Source organism: Miniopterus schreibersii (assembly GCF_964146895.1).
Source record: "Miniopterus schreibersii genome assembly, chromosome: 6".
In the NCBI taxonomy this organism is placed as follows: domain Eukaryota; kingdom Metazoa; phylum Chordata; class Mammalia; order Chiroptera; family Miniopteridae; genus Miniopterus; species Miniopterus schreibersii.
In genome coordinates, this window is record NC_138107.1 from 20,346,226 (window position 1) to 20,361,548 (window position 15,323).

The 15,323-nt window shown below is 40.8% G+C and overlaps 1 protein-coding gene across 1 annotated transcript in view; it reads right to left on the reverse strand.

Annotated features, from left to right (window-relative positions):
- PKHD1 (PKHD1 ciliary IPT domain containing fibrocystin/polyductin) overlaps positions 1–15,323 on the reverse strand; it is a 386,375-nt gene that overhangs the window by 358,412 nt on the left and 12,640 nt on the right. Inside the window, exons 7-14 of the mRNA XM_081141333.1 lie at positions 12,044–12,122; positions 10,833–10,907; positions 9,775–9,839; positions 9,229–9,268; positions 8,303–8,373; positions 6,165–6,266; positions 5,232–5,327; positions 2,803–2,944 (exon numbers count right to left, since the gene is read on the reverse strand). Coding sequence (XP_080997459.1) covers positions 2,803–2,944; positions 5,232–5,327; positions 6,165–6,266; positions 8,303–8,373; positions 9,229–9,268; positions 9,775–9,839; positions 10,833–10,907; positions 12,044–12,122 — 670 coding nt within the window. The remainder of the gene's footprint in view (positions 1–2,802; positions 2,945–5,231; positions 5,328–6,164; positions 6,267–8,302; positions 8,374–9,228; positions 9,269–9,774; positions 9,840–10,832; positions 10,908–12,043; positions 12,123–15,323) is intronic.

Below are 15,323 nucleotides of genomic sequence, written 5' to 3' on the forward strand. Positions count from 1 at the left end.
CCCCCTGCAGTCACCTCCCCTTTGGGAATGTTGTAGCCCCAGCATGGGGCTGTCAGGAGGCTTAGCTGAGAACCTGCTTCGCACAGCCAGTGCAGGGTCTGGTCCATGGTAGGAACTCAATCAACAGTAAATATGATTCTTATTATTCTAAATAAGGGGCAATCACTGATCAGAAATGGCTCTAGCTTGATCTCAAACCCTTGTTCCTGTCTCCTTCTCTAACACATTTATACATCACAAGCTATATTAGATCGCCCCTCTGGCTGATGTCAGACATTAGCCACTCTACAGTCAACCGGTGTGGCTGCCCATGTATGTGGACAATCATACATCAGCCAGTATGTTTCCTGCCAAATAATCTTACTTGACTTCTAGACAACTGTGCAGCGCTTTATGGAAGTAAAATGATAGACCTGAAGTGGCCCCAAATGATATCAAGAGAGGCTTCTCTCCATTTCCTCTCCCTCATGCAGATATTAACTCCATAGAAACAGATGTTTGTTTGTGCGAGGTTTGACATGCTGGTATGTTCTCTTTAAAATACCATATCCCCATGGGGAAAGAAGGACATATGCCAGAATGTGGCATAGAAAGGCGGACTTAGGGAGAAATCACAAGCCTTGAAGGCAGAAAACTTCAGAGCTTGGTTCTGCCACTTGATAATTGTAAATATTAGACAAACCACTTTACCTATTGGAGACTATGGTTCCTCATCTGTAAATTTGGTCTATAAATATTTCCTCAGTTATTGTGTCTCATGAAGTAATTGATCTTAGAAGGCCTGGGACATAGTCATAACTCAATATGTATCAACTCAACTGAATATGAAGATCAGGAGACAAGCTTGGATACACTGAGGAATTTCAGCACATGCTGTCTTGCCTTGCTCTGTGGCTGTACATGTGCATGACAGGGGTGGTCACTCCTCCAGTATAATGACCTACTCTAGGCTGTCTGACCCTCACGGTACTGAACACAATGTTGTATTTAATGTAGGTAGTCAGTAAATCATTTTTAATTGTTTGAAGATTTACTAATTACATAATATTTCCCACATACACAAAATATATTAGCTCTTTTTTTTCCAATTAAAAAGATTATGGTCCACAGAGAAAAGTCAATTGAACATGTTAACAATTTCAAATTAAAATACATTTGATTGCAGGTAACATTACAATGTTTAATATAAGTTCTAATGACCTAGTATTAGAGACAGGTATGGCTAAGAAAATTATTAAAATACCCTAATAAATATCAAGAATATTTTCTGGAATACTTTTTAAAATAACTGTTTTAAAGGTCCATCAATATAATTAATTTATCAACTAATAAATATTCCAATATTTAATTTAATTAATTTTTAATTTTCAAGAAATGAATGACAGAGAATGGAAAGAGTTACTCTTTGGTTTATGGCTTTTCAAAATAGCAGTTAAAGAGACATACCCTACAGGTCATACCATACAGTCAAAATGCTCTTTTGTCTTTTGAGGTGGTCTGACTCTTTCCTTAACACCCCCATATGCTGAATATTGCTAAAAGGTTTTCCTTTGAACATTACTGATGGTTCTCAAAAACTATGATAAAGATACATTAGGTGATATAAGGAACCACAAATTATTGTCACTTTAAAACCATAGGTGTGGCTCAGTGGTGGAGCATCAACTTATGAACCAGGCGGTCACAGTTCGATTCCCAGTCACGACACATGCCCTGGTTGTGGGCTCGATCCCCAGTAAGGGGAAAACAGGAGGCAGCTGATCAATGACTCTCTCTCATCACTGATGTTTCTATATCTTTCTCTCCCTCTTCCTTCCTCTCTCTGAAATAAATAAAAACATATTTTTTAAAAAAAAAAAAACATGTATTGGTGGTTAAATACCTCGTTAGGATTTTCGGAACAATAGAAACTCTATTCTGTTCACAGATGTCCTTCTCTACTTGGCTTATTCAATGTCTGAAATTCCCTGAACAGGGAACAAAGTCTTTCATTCCACAACTGAAGTAAAATCAAATATGACCAAATCCTTGGAGGAGCTCACAGAATGGCTAGAATTCACACTCAGGGATCATGACCAACCTCTCTCAAAGGAGTAAAGGATCACACAGTCAGGATCTATGCCTCTCTATATACACTGGACTACATTAAGGAAATAGTGGTCTAAGCAATTCTCAAGTTTTTATACTTTTAAGCCCACTTTAGAGAACTAGGAATTTTGGCAATATCCTTGCAGGTATTAAAAAGACTCAAAGCCACATAATCACATTGCAGTCACTACTACTGAAAACAATGTCTCACAGAGCCCCCTGTTATACACCAGCTATTGGGTTGACTTTAGATACTGAGTGGTTATTCCAACAGAACTATTTGCTGCCCAGCCTTTGTTCCCTCATGTGACCAATGGGCAAATGCTTACAACCTTTCATTGGTATCATCCTGTGTGAGTTTCACCTCTTAACCAGTACCTTCAGCAAGCTTTACCCTGCTCTCTTTTAAGTCTCTTAGCCTGCTCAGCTCAATATTCTAATTAATAATCATCTCCAAATCAGATTGTGAACTAAGATGTATAAAATATGAAATTTACCTATTGATCAAAATTTAACATGCACCTATAAAGGGCCTGTGGTACACTAGCATGACCAACACCAGTGGAGATCAGTGATCAAACTCTGTTGTTGTGAAATTGGTGGACATTATAGATTTTATCCTGGAAATCTCACTGCTTCCTTATCTGTCTCCTAGCCTCACCTAGGCCACAAAAGATGCTTTTGATATGGACTCTCACTTTTCCAACAACATACCTGAAAGGTGTTCCTTCCTTTGACCAAAATCCAAATGGAGAACTGGCATTGGGGACAATCTGCCATCTGTACCCAGGGGTGGCCTCAGTCAGGTCCAAGCCCTCAGCAGCATCTCCAACTTCAAAAAGAAGCCCCCGGTTGCCTATAAGACATGCATCCTTCATAAACACCAGAGAACATTCTTCTCCAAACTGAGGAACCACTTTACTTCAGATAACAGAGTAAAGATGATCCAGGTACTAGCTTGAAAGGTAAGTCAACTGAGACCCAGATGGAAAAGTCATGTAAGCAGTTCTATAGGTAACACAAATGTTCTGCAAACAGAAAATACTGCTTGGTGTGGGATTTGCCTCTTGGAAAAAGAGGCTGGATGAGGAATGATAAGGGGAAATATTTTCCGAGGACCAGAGAAGAGTAGTGAGTGTCTGGAGAAGAAAACCAAGCCTGGTGAAAATGCGAGTGATCAAACAAATGCTGTGGTTGAGTAAAGGAAATGATGTGATCATGTGCTTAGGACTTGATTGTTGAGGAGTGAATTTCAGTATCTTTTAAGGTCCAGTTCACCCAGGAAGTTCTGTTTCCAAGACCCTTTCATTCCCCAGAAAATTGGGAATCCTTACATTTTTTACGATGTCATGGCCTCAGTTTGTGGATCTGCACATAGAATAAATTGTGACATGCAGCTATTACATAGCATTTTCAATGATGTTGTACCTATTAATCTGTGTTTTCTATTAAGCAAACCCTGAGACCAAAGGCACATATGCAATCAGTATTGGATACAAACTTGGATTGAGGGTAAAAGCTCTGGAATCATACATTTGTGGGTTCAGATTCCAGCTCTGCCACTTACTAAATGTGTAGCTTTGAGGGAACTGCTTAAAGCCTTCATTTTCTCGTGTGTGAGACCAATAATAAAGAGAGATAATTCAGAAAAGAGCAAAGGAGCTTGAGTTATATGTCAATTATATCTCAACAAAGCTGGGAGAAAATTGGGTCAATTTGACAATTCTGGCAAAAGACTAAAGAAGCTTGAACAATATACACAAAGAGCCTAAAATATACTAAATATTCAATAAAGGACAATGAGGGTAATTATTATTATTTTAAACTATTACTATTACTACTCATTAATCCTTAAAAGGGGAAATAGATAAAAATAAGCAGAAAAATAAGAGCATATTTTAATACATTACTAGAGGTTTCTCAACCTCAGCACTATTGACATTTGGGGCTAAATAACTGTGGTGAAGGCTGTCCTGTACATTGAAGGATGTTTAGTGGCACCTCTGGACTCCAGCCACTAGAGGTCAATAGCACCACCAAGGTTGCTGAATGTCCCCTGGGGACCACTGAGAACCGCTGCTCTACATAATAGCCTGCTCTACCTCTGTAGAAGAAATTTCCAAGCATCTTCATAAAGGGCATTGTTAACCCTCAAGAACAGCTGCATTCAGGAAGTTATTCTAGCACTACCTAAGTAGCTAATGCAGGAACTCCCCAAAGAGGGAACAATTCTCCATTTCCTGACACAGGAAACACACATTCTCTCCAACACCTGCTTTGGTAGTTTCCTTGGATGGGAGCTTTCCCTGAGTAAAAACTGCAGACCTGGAGCCTGGAGAAGGCCCAAGCCAAAGCTTTGCCTGCATTTTCACACCCAAGTGGCCTTTATTTAGACAGGTTTCTCCACCCTCTCGGTTACTGTCCTTCTAAGTGCTGAGTTCCTAGAGTTGAGTTACTCCCTGTAGTTTAACCATGAAATCAGCCCTTGTGTGGCAGGTGAGAAATATAGACATGCAGCTGTGGTTCCAGGCTACGTAACACACCACCTGCCCTCATTCCTAACTACACTTGAGCCTCCAGTTCTCATGCTCAAAAGAAAAGCACTCCAGTGGTGCACTTTCCATGTGCAGCCATGAGATGGAAGCTTTAAAACAGAGAAGCACAGGTGGAAACTTTCCTTCTCCATTTCTGCCCACTTCAGCCATAAACTGCTGGCAACAGCACAATACAGCCCTACTTTTCAAAGTAGCAGGCAGGTGCCGCAGAGAAAAGTAGCAATGTTTAAGTGCATCCCACTGTGCTCCCCCTCTCTGGCCTTGTCTGATGCTGTCATCATGAGCACTCTCTAATGTTCCCCTATGGCAACGTCTTGACTGCAGTTATGCTTCCTGGATCACGGTCTCTACTGAAACCCATTGGCCATTCATCTGGCTGGGGCTAGAACTGCAGTGTCGATAAGCATCTGAATAAAGCTAAGAGCCACTCTGAAAAGAGAGCCCTGACAGTGGTAGCAAGGACCCAGAGCTCAATGAGTTAACCAGTCAAAAGCTGGGACAGAATGCAAATACTTTCATTTCTACTTCCAAGCCTGTCTTGGTTAAAATGTAACCGGAGGTCACTGAACAGCCTCGTGGCTTCCTTACCTGCCTGAGGAGCAGTGAGCCTGGCACCTTCTCCCAGAGCCCTAGTGGTGCACACAATCTTCCTGGGAGACACGTGTGTAACGTCGCATGGAATGCCTGGGGAGAATATTTAAAATTAGATAGGTATAGAGATAGATATAGACAATATAGATATAGGTATAGATATAGGTTTATAGATGTGATGGCAAGACAACAGGACCACACTGAAGTAGACAGGCTCCTATTCTAAGGCAAAGGGCTGAATGTGAATAGTATAGTTAAAGTTGTCACCCAACTAAAGGAGACCAGGAAAAGGAGGGGACAGAGCAGAAGAGCTTAGGGCAGCTTATAAAATCTGAAAGCAATGCAATGCCATCCACTGAGGGTGTACTGAGCCCCTCAGCTGAGCTTGGGAGGGTATGTGTGATGTGAGAGTGCGAGGACATTTTCCTGCATTCCTGGTGTCACCAATCAGAGGAGCATCCAGCTGACAGAACCGAAGGTTCTAGAGAGGTTCCACGAAAGGGTTTGCCATGGGGGCATCCCAGAAGAATCTGCAGAGCAATTGCCCGCCCACGGCAGCCTGTCCATACAGCGAGGGCTAAGGGGAGAGAAGGAAGAGGGGCTGCCTGTTAGTAGGAGCAGACTTTTGTAAAGAGGCTGTACTTTTCCCTTCTCTTCACTCCCAAGATGGGGACAGCTGAGGAAACTGCCCATGAACTGTGAGTGTGTCTGAAGGACATCCTATTCCTGTTACATGTCCTCAGAGCTGGAGGAGGACACTTCCACCTGGTCTCAACCAAACACAGGGAAAAATACCTGAGAGCAGGGTGGCAAGATGAGTCAGAAGAGACAAAGATTGCTTCCCCCAATCTCCTCCACGCCCTAAGAGATACCTTATCTCCTACCACTTTCAAAACTGTGAACTATTTTCAGGCATTTCAACTTAGTTACCTGCTACGGTAACCTGGGCAGGGATGTCGAAGAAGTCTCCGGTAATTGTGATGTCTGTTCTTCCCCCAAGGCTCCCAGTTTCTGGAAACACAGACAGTATTTCTGCAAGAGAAGAAAAAAAGACAAGCTTCCGAATATAAACCAGAATGTGACCCAGATAATAATATAATAATAGAAACTATCAATAATTTATTTCTTGCCTTAACTTTCTAAGACTAAGCGACAGTTGAAACTTCTTCTAATAATAGTCATTTAAAAATGCATATAATAAAAAAGGACTCACATATAACAATATGTATAGTAACATATATTATACAGGATCCTTATTTAAAAGAAAAAGGAAATGCAGTCACTAGGGATGTCAGCAAAAACACCTACATACCATGACGCTTTCTTAGGAAATCTGCCTCCTGACCTCAAGGACTCTGTTTACAAGTCACAGAACAGGAGGTTATATTTTATGGAGGAATCACCTTTGGATGCACCAGGCAAGGCCTCAGTTTATCCACATAGGTCTGCAATTTGCTCTCAGCAGAAGAATGGATCACACTGTCTTCGTTCAGTATCCTTGCAGTCCTCCCCACCCTGCATGCTCCCCACCCCCACCCCTACACTCACCACCTCACACCCAGTTCTTTCATGTTGCCTCTTAATTGCTTCAGAACCCTACAGGAATATGTCACATATCCCTAGGAGTTTAACTTTTTCTGATCCTTTCCTTTTCTATGGTCAAACTTGGACAGTTCTAAATTTTATTCCCTCAAGGGGATAAAGGAATCATAAATTGAAGGTACCACTTCCAAATATGAATTTTTTTCAGGGCCTTTGTTAGATAACACTTTTGTCCATGAGACAAAGCCAAGGAGATATATGGGAACAAAGATGGATTCCCACTCTCAAATATCAAAATTCAACACTAATAATAATAATCCCCTTCTTTTCATCTACTATTTTATAATTCTTTCCAACATTCACAGAGCACCTATTATGTGGCACAAGGGATATAAAGATGAATACAAAATAGTTCCCATCCTCAAGGAGATCAGAACGTTAAGAAAGGGCAGGTACAGGAAAGTATAATTATCATATATTGGGCTAGTGAAATTAGAGAGAGAATGCCAAAGTGCTGAGGAGAGGTTTAAGTGGGGGGGGGGGTTGGGGGGAGTATGGTGCAATAGAAAGAAATTTCTAAAAACGACATCTGAGCTGAATGTTAAAGAATGAATTAGAACTAGCTAAGTGAAAGGGAGGAAGAAGGGAGAGGACATTTATAGGGAGTGATAGCCCGAGTGCGGAGAGAAGGAATTGCACAGTGCATGGGAAAGTTGCTGGAATACAAAAGAGAGAGATGGAGCTGGAGAAGCAGACAGGAGAAGATCAGAACTTGAACCATTCCCTGCCTGGGGCGGGGAGGGGATGATAAACAGGGGAGAGGTATCAGATGTGTGAATCGTGGTGGCTACGTAGAACATGGATCAGCAGGGACAAATGGCAGGTCGGGGCCCCTTAGGAACTATTGCAGCATGTCAGGCAAGAAATGGTGGTGTTCTGAATTAAGGCAATGGTTGTAGAGAAATGTATGGAAAATAAAATTGGTGGAAATTGGTGATTGAATTGATATGGAGATGAGGGAAGAGAATTCCAAGATTCTTGCTCATCTGCTTCTTTCAACAGAAGTACTTGGAGTTAGAAGTACAAACCCCATTTTGTCCACTTTATAGATGTTTGTCTGGGGTTCAGAAAGGCTAAATGGCTTAACCAAACTCAACTAGTAATTAAATGCCAGTGCCTGAGGAGCTCAGCGTTGGGCTCTGTGCCACTGTCCACGCCCCTCTCCCCACAGCCTCCTCTGCTCTGGAGAAGTTCTGGCCTGAGAGTCCACATTCCAAGAAGACATGGGTGCTGGAAATATGAAATAGCTGTGTGATCAGAGATGTTTGCCAGCCTTTCTGAGATCTGGGGTTCAATATTGAAAGGCAGATTCACAAAAAATCTTGGGGTGGATGGCAAGGAGAGTATACTTCCCATAGTATATTGATTATGTGCATAAGATTTAGGATTAGATATGCACTTTCTAGCACTATGAACTTTGGAAAAAGGGTCCACCTTCAGTGAGGTGTGAGAGAAGGGACCAGTACCTGAGTATGTCTGGTACAAGAAAAGATCCTGTTTGGCACTGATCAGCCATGCATTCTTGTGTACCACTGACCTTCAAAAAAGACAAAATTATGTTTTGGATGAACACAGCATCTGAAATGGCATTTTTTAAAAATTGGTTGCCTAAACTAACCTCCAATAATCTTTAGAACAGTTTAAATATCAAGTCTTTTTGATGACTAGAGAATGATACCAATGGACCAAAGTGTATTTTGATCTAGAAAATGAGTGTATGAGAATACTAATACCTATTTCACAGAGTATCAAAAGCATGAAATGGAATAATGAATTAAAAGGGCCTGATATGGAGCTGACCTATAGTAGATACTCAATAGATATTAGTTTTATTCCTTCCTAACTTAGCGAGAGGGAGAGACAGATAGAGAGAGACTACCCATACTTGGATGGTGTAGCTGTGAGTAACATGTCACCATCAACACAATGAAATCAATATTACCTAGACAATGCACTTTCAAGGAGAATACCTGACATATAATGACAGAGCATGAGGTAAGTCATACAGAAAGAAATTTAAAATTCTTATTTATCTCTCCATAGCTCTATGAAATTTGCACCTTTCCATGATGAAAGTCCTGGAATGGTACAATGTATTTCATGAAACTGTAGGCTGTTTTAAGTATGCTGTGTTAGGAGATTAAGCATGAGATAATTCCCATAATTCTGTACCATCACCACATTAAAATAGTTACATTGCCTCAAGATGAGTGCATAGGAATCAATTACATTCACCCAAATAAAAAAGATCAAGTGGGTACACAGGGTTTTATTATTCTACTCTGTTCGTGAATGTTTGAAATTTCTTATTATACAGGGTCAAAGAAAGTAAGTAAGGCAAGAGAGAGATAATACAAGATGAAGATAAATTTGGCTACTTCCAGTTACTTACTTTCCTTTGTTAAATACTGAGAAACTAATATTCTGGGAACCTGTAACAAAAAGAAACAGACATTAATACAGGAATCTGCGTGAATCACATGGGCCAGGCCATTGTTACCATTAACCCAAGGACTCCAGATATCATCAAGCTATGACCCAAACCTGTAAGTTCCTCAATGGTGCCCAAAATAAACACCTCCTAGACCTGCACCATGGCAATGTCGACATCCAACAATAAAAGAAGAAATGTAGGAATGGATGGTAGGTAACAGCTCAGGCTTAGAGTTAGACCAATTGAGGAATCCTGTGCCCCTGGTTACTCGCTTCAGTTTCATCACCTGTAAAGTGAAGATAACTCCACCAACCTCACAGGTTTATTGTGAGGATTACATTAGTTTATATTGAACCTGCTTTATATAGAGTTTTTCAAGGAGATCTCAACAAATGGTAGTTACTATTATCATCCTCATGAGAATTAATTCTCGATATAGTTTTTTTTTTCCAGACACAAGAAAGAAATGGATAAGACTTTAAAATTGATACCTCTCAAACATACCGATATAGTTGCCTTCTACACGGCACTGCAGAGTGCCAAGACCATGGTCCTCATGAATGGGATAGCTACAGAAAGAAGCAAAAGCCCGAGGTGACAATCACCAAACAACACAGAAGTTCTAACTCTTTAGCCAAGAAGTATTATAATAATAAGAACAATAATAAAATGCAAATTAGCCAGGGAAAATTGGTAGATACCGAAAGTATAATGAGGTTACTGGGGCAGGTGCCTAGGGCAGAACTAAGGTTGCCACCAGTCAAAAACACAGTGTGAGAGACAGCATTTTATTTCCTTCTAGCCTCCAGTCAGCTCTGTCTTTCCAAAAAGGATATGACAAGGATAGCAAAATCATTATAAAAAAAATATCTGTTAGCAAGTGTGAACCCAAAAAAAGGGCAATCCTGGTTAAGCAAGCTTAAGACACCAGGAAGAAACCACATCATAGAATTTGACTCTATTAAATGCTAGTCATAAAAAGCTAAGCCATAGAGTATAATTCTTGTGATAACCTCAAAGGTAGGTCAATCCACTTCATCCAGAGTAAAATGAAAATCCAGGAAAAATGTTGTTTATCTGAACTGTAAGCATATAGACACATATTTCAAAAACTGTCATTGAAATAAGTAAATAAATATTTAGTTGCTTTTTTTCTTTAGCTAGTCTTTATAGTATAGCAGTTAAGAGCATGAACTATGGAGACTGGTTAGTCAGCTAGAGTTCAAATCCTATCTCTGCCACTTTCTCTTTGTGAGACATTATGCCTCAGTTTCCTTACCTGCAAAGTGAGACTAATAACTAAATGTACTCATGAGGTTACTGAGCAGGGCTTGGCTTACTGTAAGCACTTAAGCAGTAGCTATTGTTTTAAAGAAACATTTCAGAATCCACTTCAGTTTGCATTTTGAATCCATTATTATGTCTTTCCCAGTAAGTTTAAAGATAAAGTATTCAACATTCAATTAAAATATGGATAATTTATATTTTAAAAATGTCTGTGTGTGTGTTCTACCCAGGCATTAGAACCTAGAAGCATATATGTTGGCAAGAAAAACACTCACCTGCTTCCTGTCTGCCTGTTTACAAGAGAGCAAGGGGTGACCCATTTGTCTCCTTGAGCTTCCAAGATCAGTGGGCTGGAATAAAAAATGGGGGGGGGAGACAAGAGACAATAATAATGCAATGCTTCCAGCAAACATTCCGGGCAAAACTCAGAGGAAACGTGATGAACACTCCCCTCTGGATTTATGGGGCATTACTGCAGGTGGGTGAAGTCTGTGCCCTGAGGAGGTGTTGAATCAAATTCTCAGCCTGAGGGTAGGGGTGCACAACACTATTCCATGGCTCATCCTTTCATACTGCAGAGGGAGCGTCTCCTCTCTCCCGAAAAACCTTCATCGCCTGCACATTGACTATAGTGGGTCTACACAAAGCTATAACAGACTTTATGCCTGATCTTGAGAGCAGTCAAATTCTGTTCTCTTCACCTAGGGAAGAATCAGAGAGGAAGCAGCAGAGAGGAAGATGCCCCAGCCTGTCCAGGGGTGAAGGGAAAATTAGACATAGTATACAGAGTTTACCCAGCCAAGCATATAATAAGATTATGTTTCTCCTACTTTATAAGTTCTCACTGTAATTGCTTCATAGGTTAAATAACCACGGTTGCTTAGAGCTTCCCACAAACATCCCAACTTCAACACCACCCCCCCTCGTTCTCCTCTCTTCCTGGCACGGATGATGTAGGAGCATCACACTCCATTTTTTAAAACCTCCAAAGAAAAAAGTCATGGTGACACTCTAATCACTCCCAGAAAACATTAAAGACTCAATGGCTTTCAGGGCCTCCTTCCATGTTTCCTCTGATCACACTAATAGAATTTCTAAATGCACAAATGGGTGACAACCAACCAAGAAAGTTAATGGTTTTTGGGGTTCACACATCATTTTATAAAGAATTTATTTCATCCTGAGAAACAGAAAGGGGAAGGGGAAGAGTCAAAAAGGGAAATCCACAAATGCAATTACAGTACAGTTCACACTGAGCCCACAGTAACTAGTTGTCAGTAAATAAATGGACAAACTTAATCGACCAGTAGCAATTACATTAACAAAGTTTGCTGAAGCCCAGCTCACCAGGGACCATAAACTGCAAAGAGGAAAACAGCAATTCTGTGCCAACTGCTTACAATTTATTGCTATCGCGGAAGCTGGCCCCAGGAAGCAATACAGCATATTTGTAACTAGTCCTACATCAAAACAAACATACGCTTACCTATCAATGTACTCGGCACCAAAATCAAAGGTTTCCAATCTTCTGGTGATAATCCAGCCATACACACGTATTAGTTGTCCTATTTTGAGAAGATTTTTAAAAATTTAATACACTTAGCTCCAACTCTAAATGTATAACATAAACTGTATTTCTTTTTGTACATCTATTTAATATGGCCACGTAGGTCATGACTCAGAACACTTACTTTTTAATAAACTATACAGCAGGAAAGATCACAAAATATGATCCAGTGATTGACATCACAGATTAGAAAGGCTAAAATAGCCAGTTATTGCAACTATAGACTTAATGGTCTATGTATGGGGCATAGAAGGAATAATGGGTCTTCCTCACAGGCCCATGAAGCAATGGGGCTTTCAGGAGGAAGAGGCCAGTTTCTGTGCATTGCCCCTTTCCATTCGCCTGCCTGTGTAGACCATCCGCCCAGTGTGGGATTGAAGCACATTATGCCTTGAGGTGCCTCATGCTTCATGAGACTCCTCTGGACACTTGCTAATATGAACACCTGTGATATGAGGCGGCTCATATCCCATGATCTGCATGGGTATTCAGGGATGCTAAACTTTTTTTCCATATCTCACAGTACAAAAGATAAATATCATGTTTGACCCAAATGGACAGGAACGAAGAGAGAGAGAGCATGAGATAGCCGCAGAATTGTGGGCAATTGCATGTCCTGTTCATTTCATGAATGTGCTCATGTTCAAAGGCAGGGCCATTTGGAGAGCCACAAACAGCTTGTGTGTGCCTTGCCGGCTGAAACATGGATGACTTCTGCTGGGTTTCCTCTGTGTGACTTGCAGTGCTTTCCACTGGGTATTAAGTTTTTCCTTATTGCTCCCCTCTGCTGAGTTCATAAGATGAAAGGAGTTACAGGCATCAATGATCTCTTTGAGCAGGGTGCACCTCAATGCTACCCTAGCCTCTCTGTTTATAGGAGTTGGGGAAGAAACCTAAAGTAGCCCCTTCTCAGAAAGAGTTTGGGGGCCCTCCAAGAGCTGATCACTTCCATAGTTGAAAAACACCTAAACTCAGTTCTATGGAACTGCATGAGGCTAGTTTGTAAGCAAATCACAGCGAGGTGATGTGGTTCAAGGTCACTACACAACCCCCCAACCTGGAAGGATGTGCCTTCCAAAGAATTACAGAATTTTACCATCTACACTGTAACCTTTCAGCATCATGTACAATGTTTAGAGATGAGAGGCATGTTGGTTTAAGAGGTAAAACTTCAAAAATAGAAAAGAAAAGGGCACCTGTGGGATTCATGAGGTCACTGAATTCAGAGGACTTTGAGTCTCTTCATGGCCACAGGCAAGGCCATGAAAGAACATTACCAGGAAATTCACAGTAGATGACTGGCACTGAAACAATGGGAACCTTCCAGAAGTATTACTGCCACTTCACAGGTGAATGAGTAGAAAAAGAGGGAACCTGATAACTTAGACAAAGGTCATAGAATTGGCAAAAGCCTATTGTTTGAAAGTCTCTGCTACTGTCAACAATTAACAAAATAATTCTCCTTCATTTGAGTAGGGCTAAATTATTGATTTCCTGACTTTGGTGGACATGATTTCTAGCTTTGACTAGCATAATTTTGGAAACTATTAACAGGTTATAGAAATTAAGAATTCTTGTGAGTTTCTGTTTTGCTTTAAAAAAAAAAAAAAAGAGAAAGAGAGAGAGACCAACAGAATCCGACAAATGGCTAAGCCAGACCTTGAGACTGGAGGATTCTGCGTCACAGTGGACAACTGTTAACCACATATAGAAATTCAACTGCTCATAAAACTCCATCTCTCCTGTCCCCACCACCTCCCCCATCTCCCTGGCTGCCACTCTGGGCAGGCTTCCCAAATGAAATGAGAGTAATCGTCTGGAAAGTGATTACAAAGATGCAGCCGGGTGGATCCTGCCTAGAGGGGCCACTCCGAGCAGGCCAGGCACCAATTGTTCCCCCAGAAGGTGGAAGAAACAGTGTGTGGAAGTCAAACTCAGTAGGAGAAATGGGCTTGACAGATCTGGGTACCAGCTGACATACCATTTCACACTTCTAAGGGCTGGCTCCTCCCTCATCCCTCACCCTAACAAGACGTCTGCCATCTAAGCAGGAGCTTTCTAACACCAGAGCAGCAGGGATCCAAATGTCTGCATGTGATTTTCATAGAAAATCTCTTTTTAATAAAACATTGTCGTGTCTTGATTATTTAGACAAATGGAAAGAAGCAGATCTGTGAATAACCCACATTAATAAGATAAAGCTCAATTTATATTCCTTAGGATATAACTTAAATACACACATACATACTCTGTGTCTATAAACACACACACACAAATGTACAAACACTTTTTAGTAACTCATATACTCATTTTGACATTTTCGAGGAGTCAAGCCATTCAAAACAACTAGTCAGTTTATGCATTTAGACAAGACCACATATAAAAATTTGGCAATTTGTAGTCCCATATTTGTACCATCTGGAAACCCAGAACAAATGAAAAACCTAAAATAGATGTAAGAATTTGCCAAGAACCAGACAGTAAATTATATATAATCCTAGCTGTGTTTACAACTTTGTTTTAAAGCTGGTTTAGCGGTTCCCGAATCCCTTAGTTGCAATCCCTTCTTTAAGTAAATCCCCCAGCTTTTTCCTCTCCTCTTCTGTTCCCCTGGCCTTTGCATATCTGTGAGCTAAGTAATGAACAAACCCCCAGGATAAGGGTCAGGGTTAATGGTCTTCATGTGGCATCCACCACCGCTCAACACAGGCAAAATGCTGGGCATATGGGCCCGCCCTGGTTTCTATCTAGGTCCAAATCTCAGCTGTACATTTATTAGCGGTATGACTTTAGGCAAGTTATTTAACCTCTTGGTATCTCATTTTCTCATTTGCAAAATGGGAATAATAACAGTTCCTCTATCATCAGGCTCTGTGAGGATATGAGAATATAACATATGCCAAAAGCTTGAACAGAACCTGGCTCACAGTAAGTTTCCATAAAGCTTTGCTGTTATGTGAATGATTGTAAAGTCACGAGCAATGATGGCTTCTATTGCCTCTCTTCTCCGGCAGCACCTGGTTTGACTTTGCCGCTCTTTTCATGTTTGGATTCCTTTTGTTATCAGTGAACCAATGGAGCAAAAACGCCCAGAGGTGAAACCAAACCGGGTTAAAAATAAACCAGAGACTGACACTTATTTTCAAAACAGCATCAGAGAAGAAGCTGAAATTTCCCACTTATGGAGATGACTCACCTG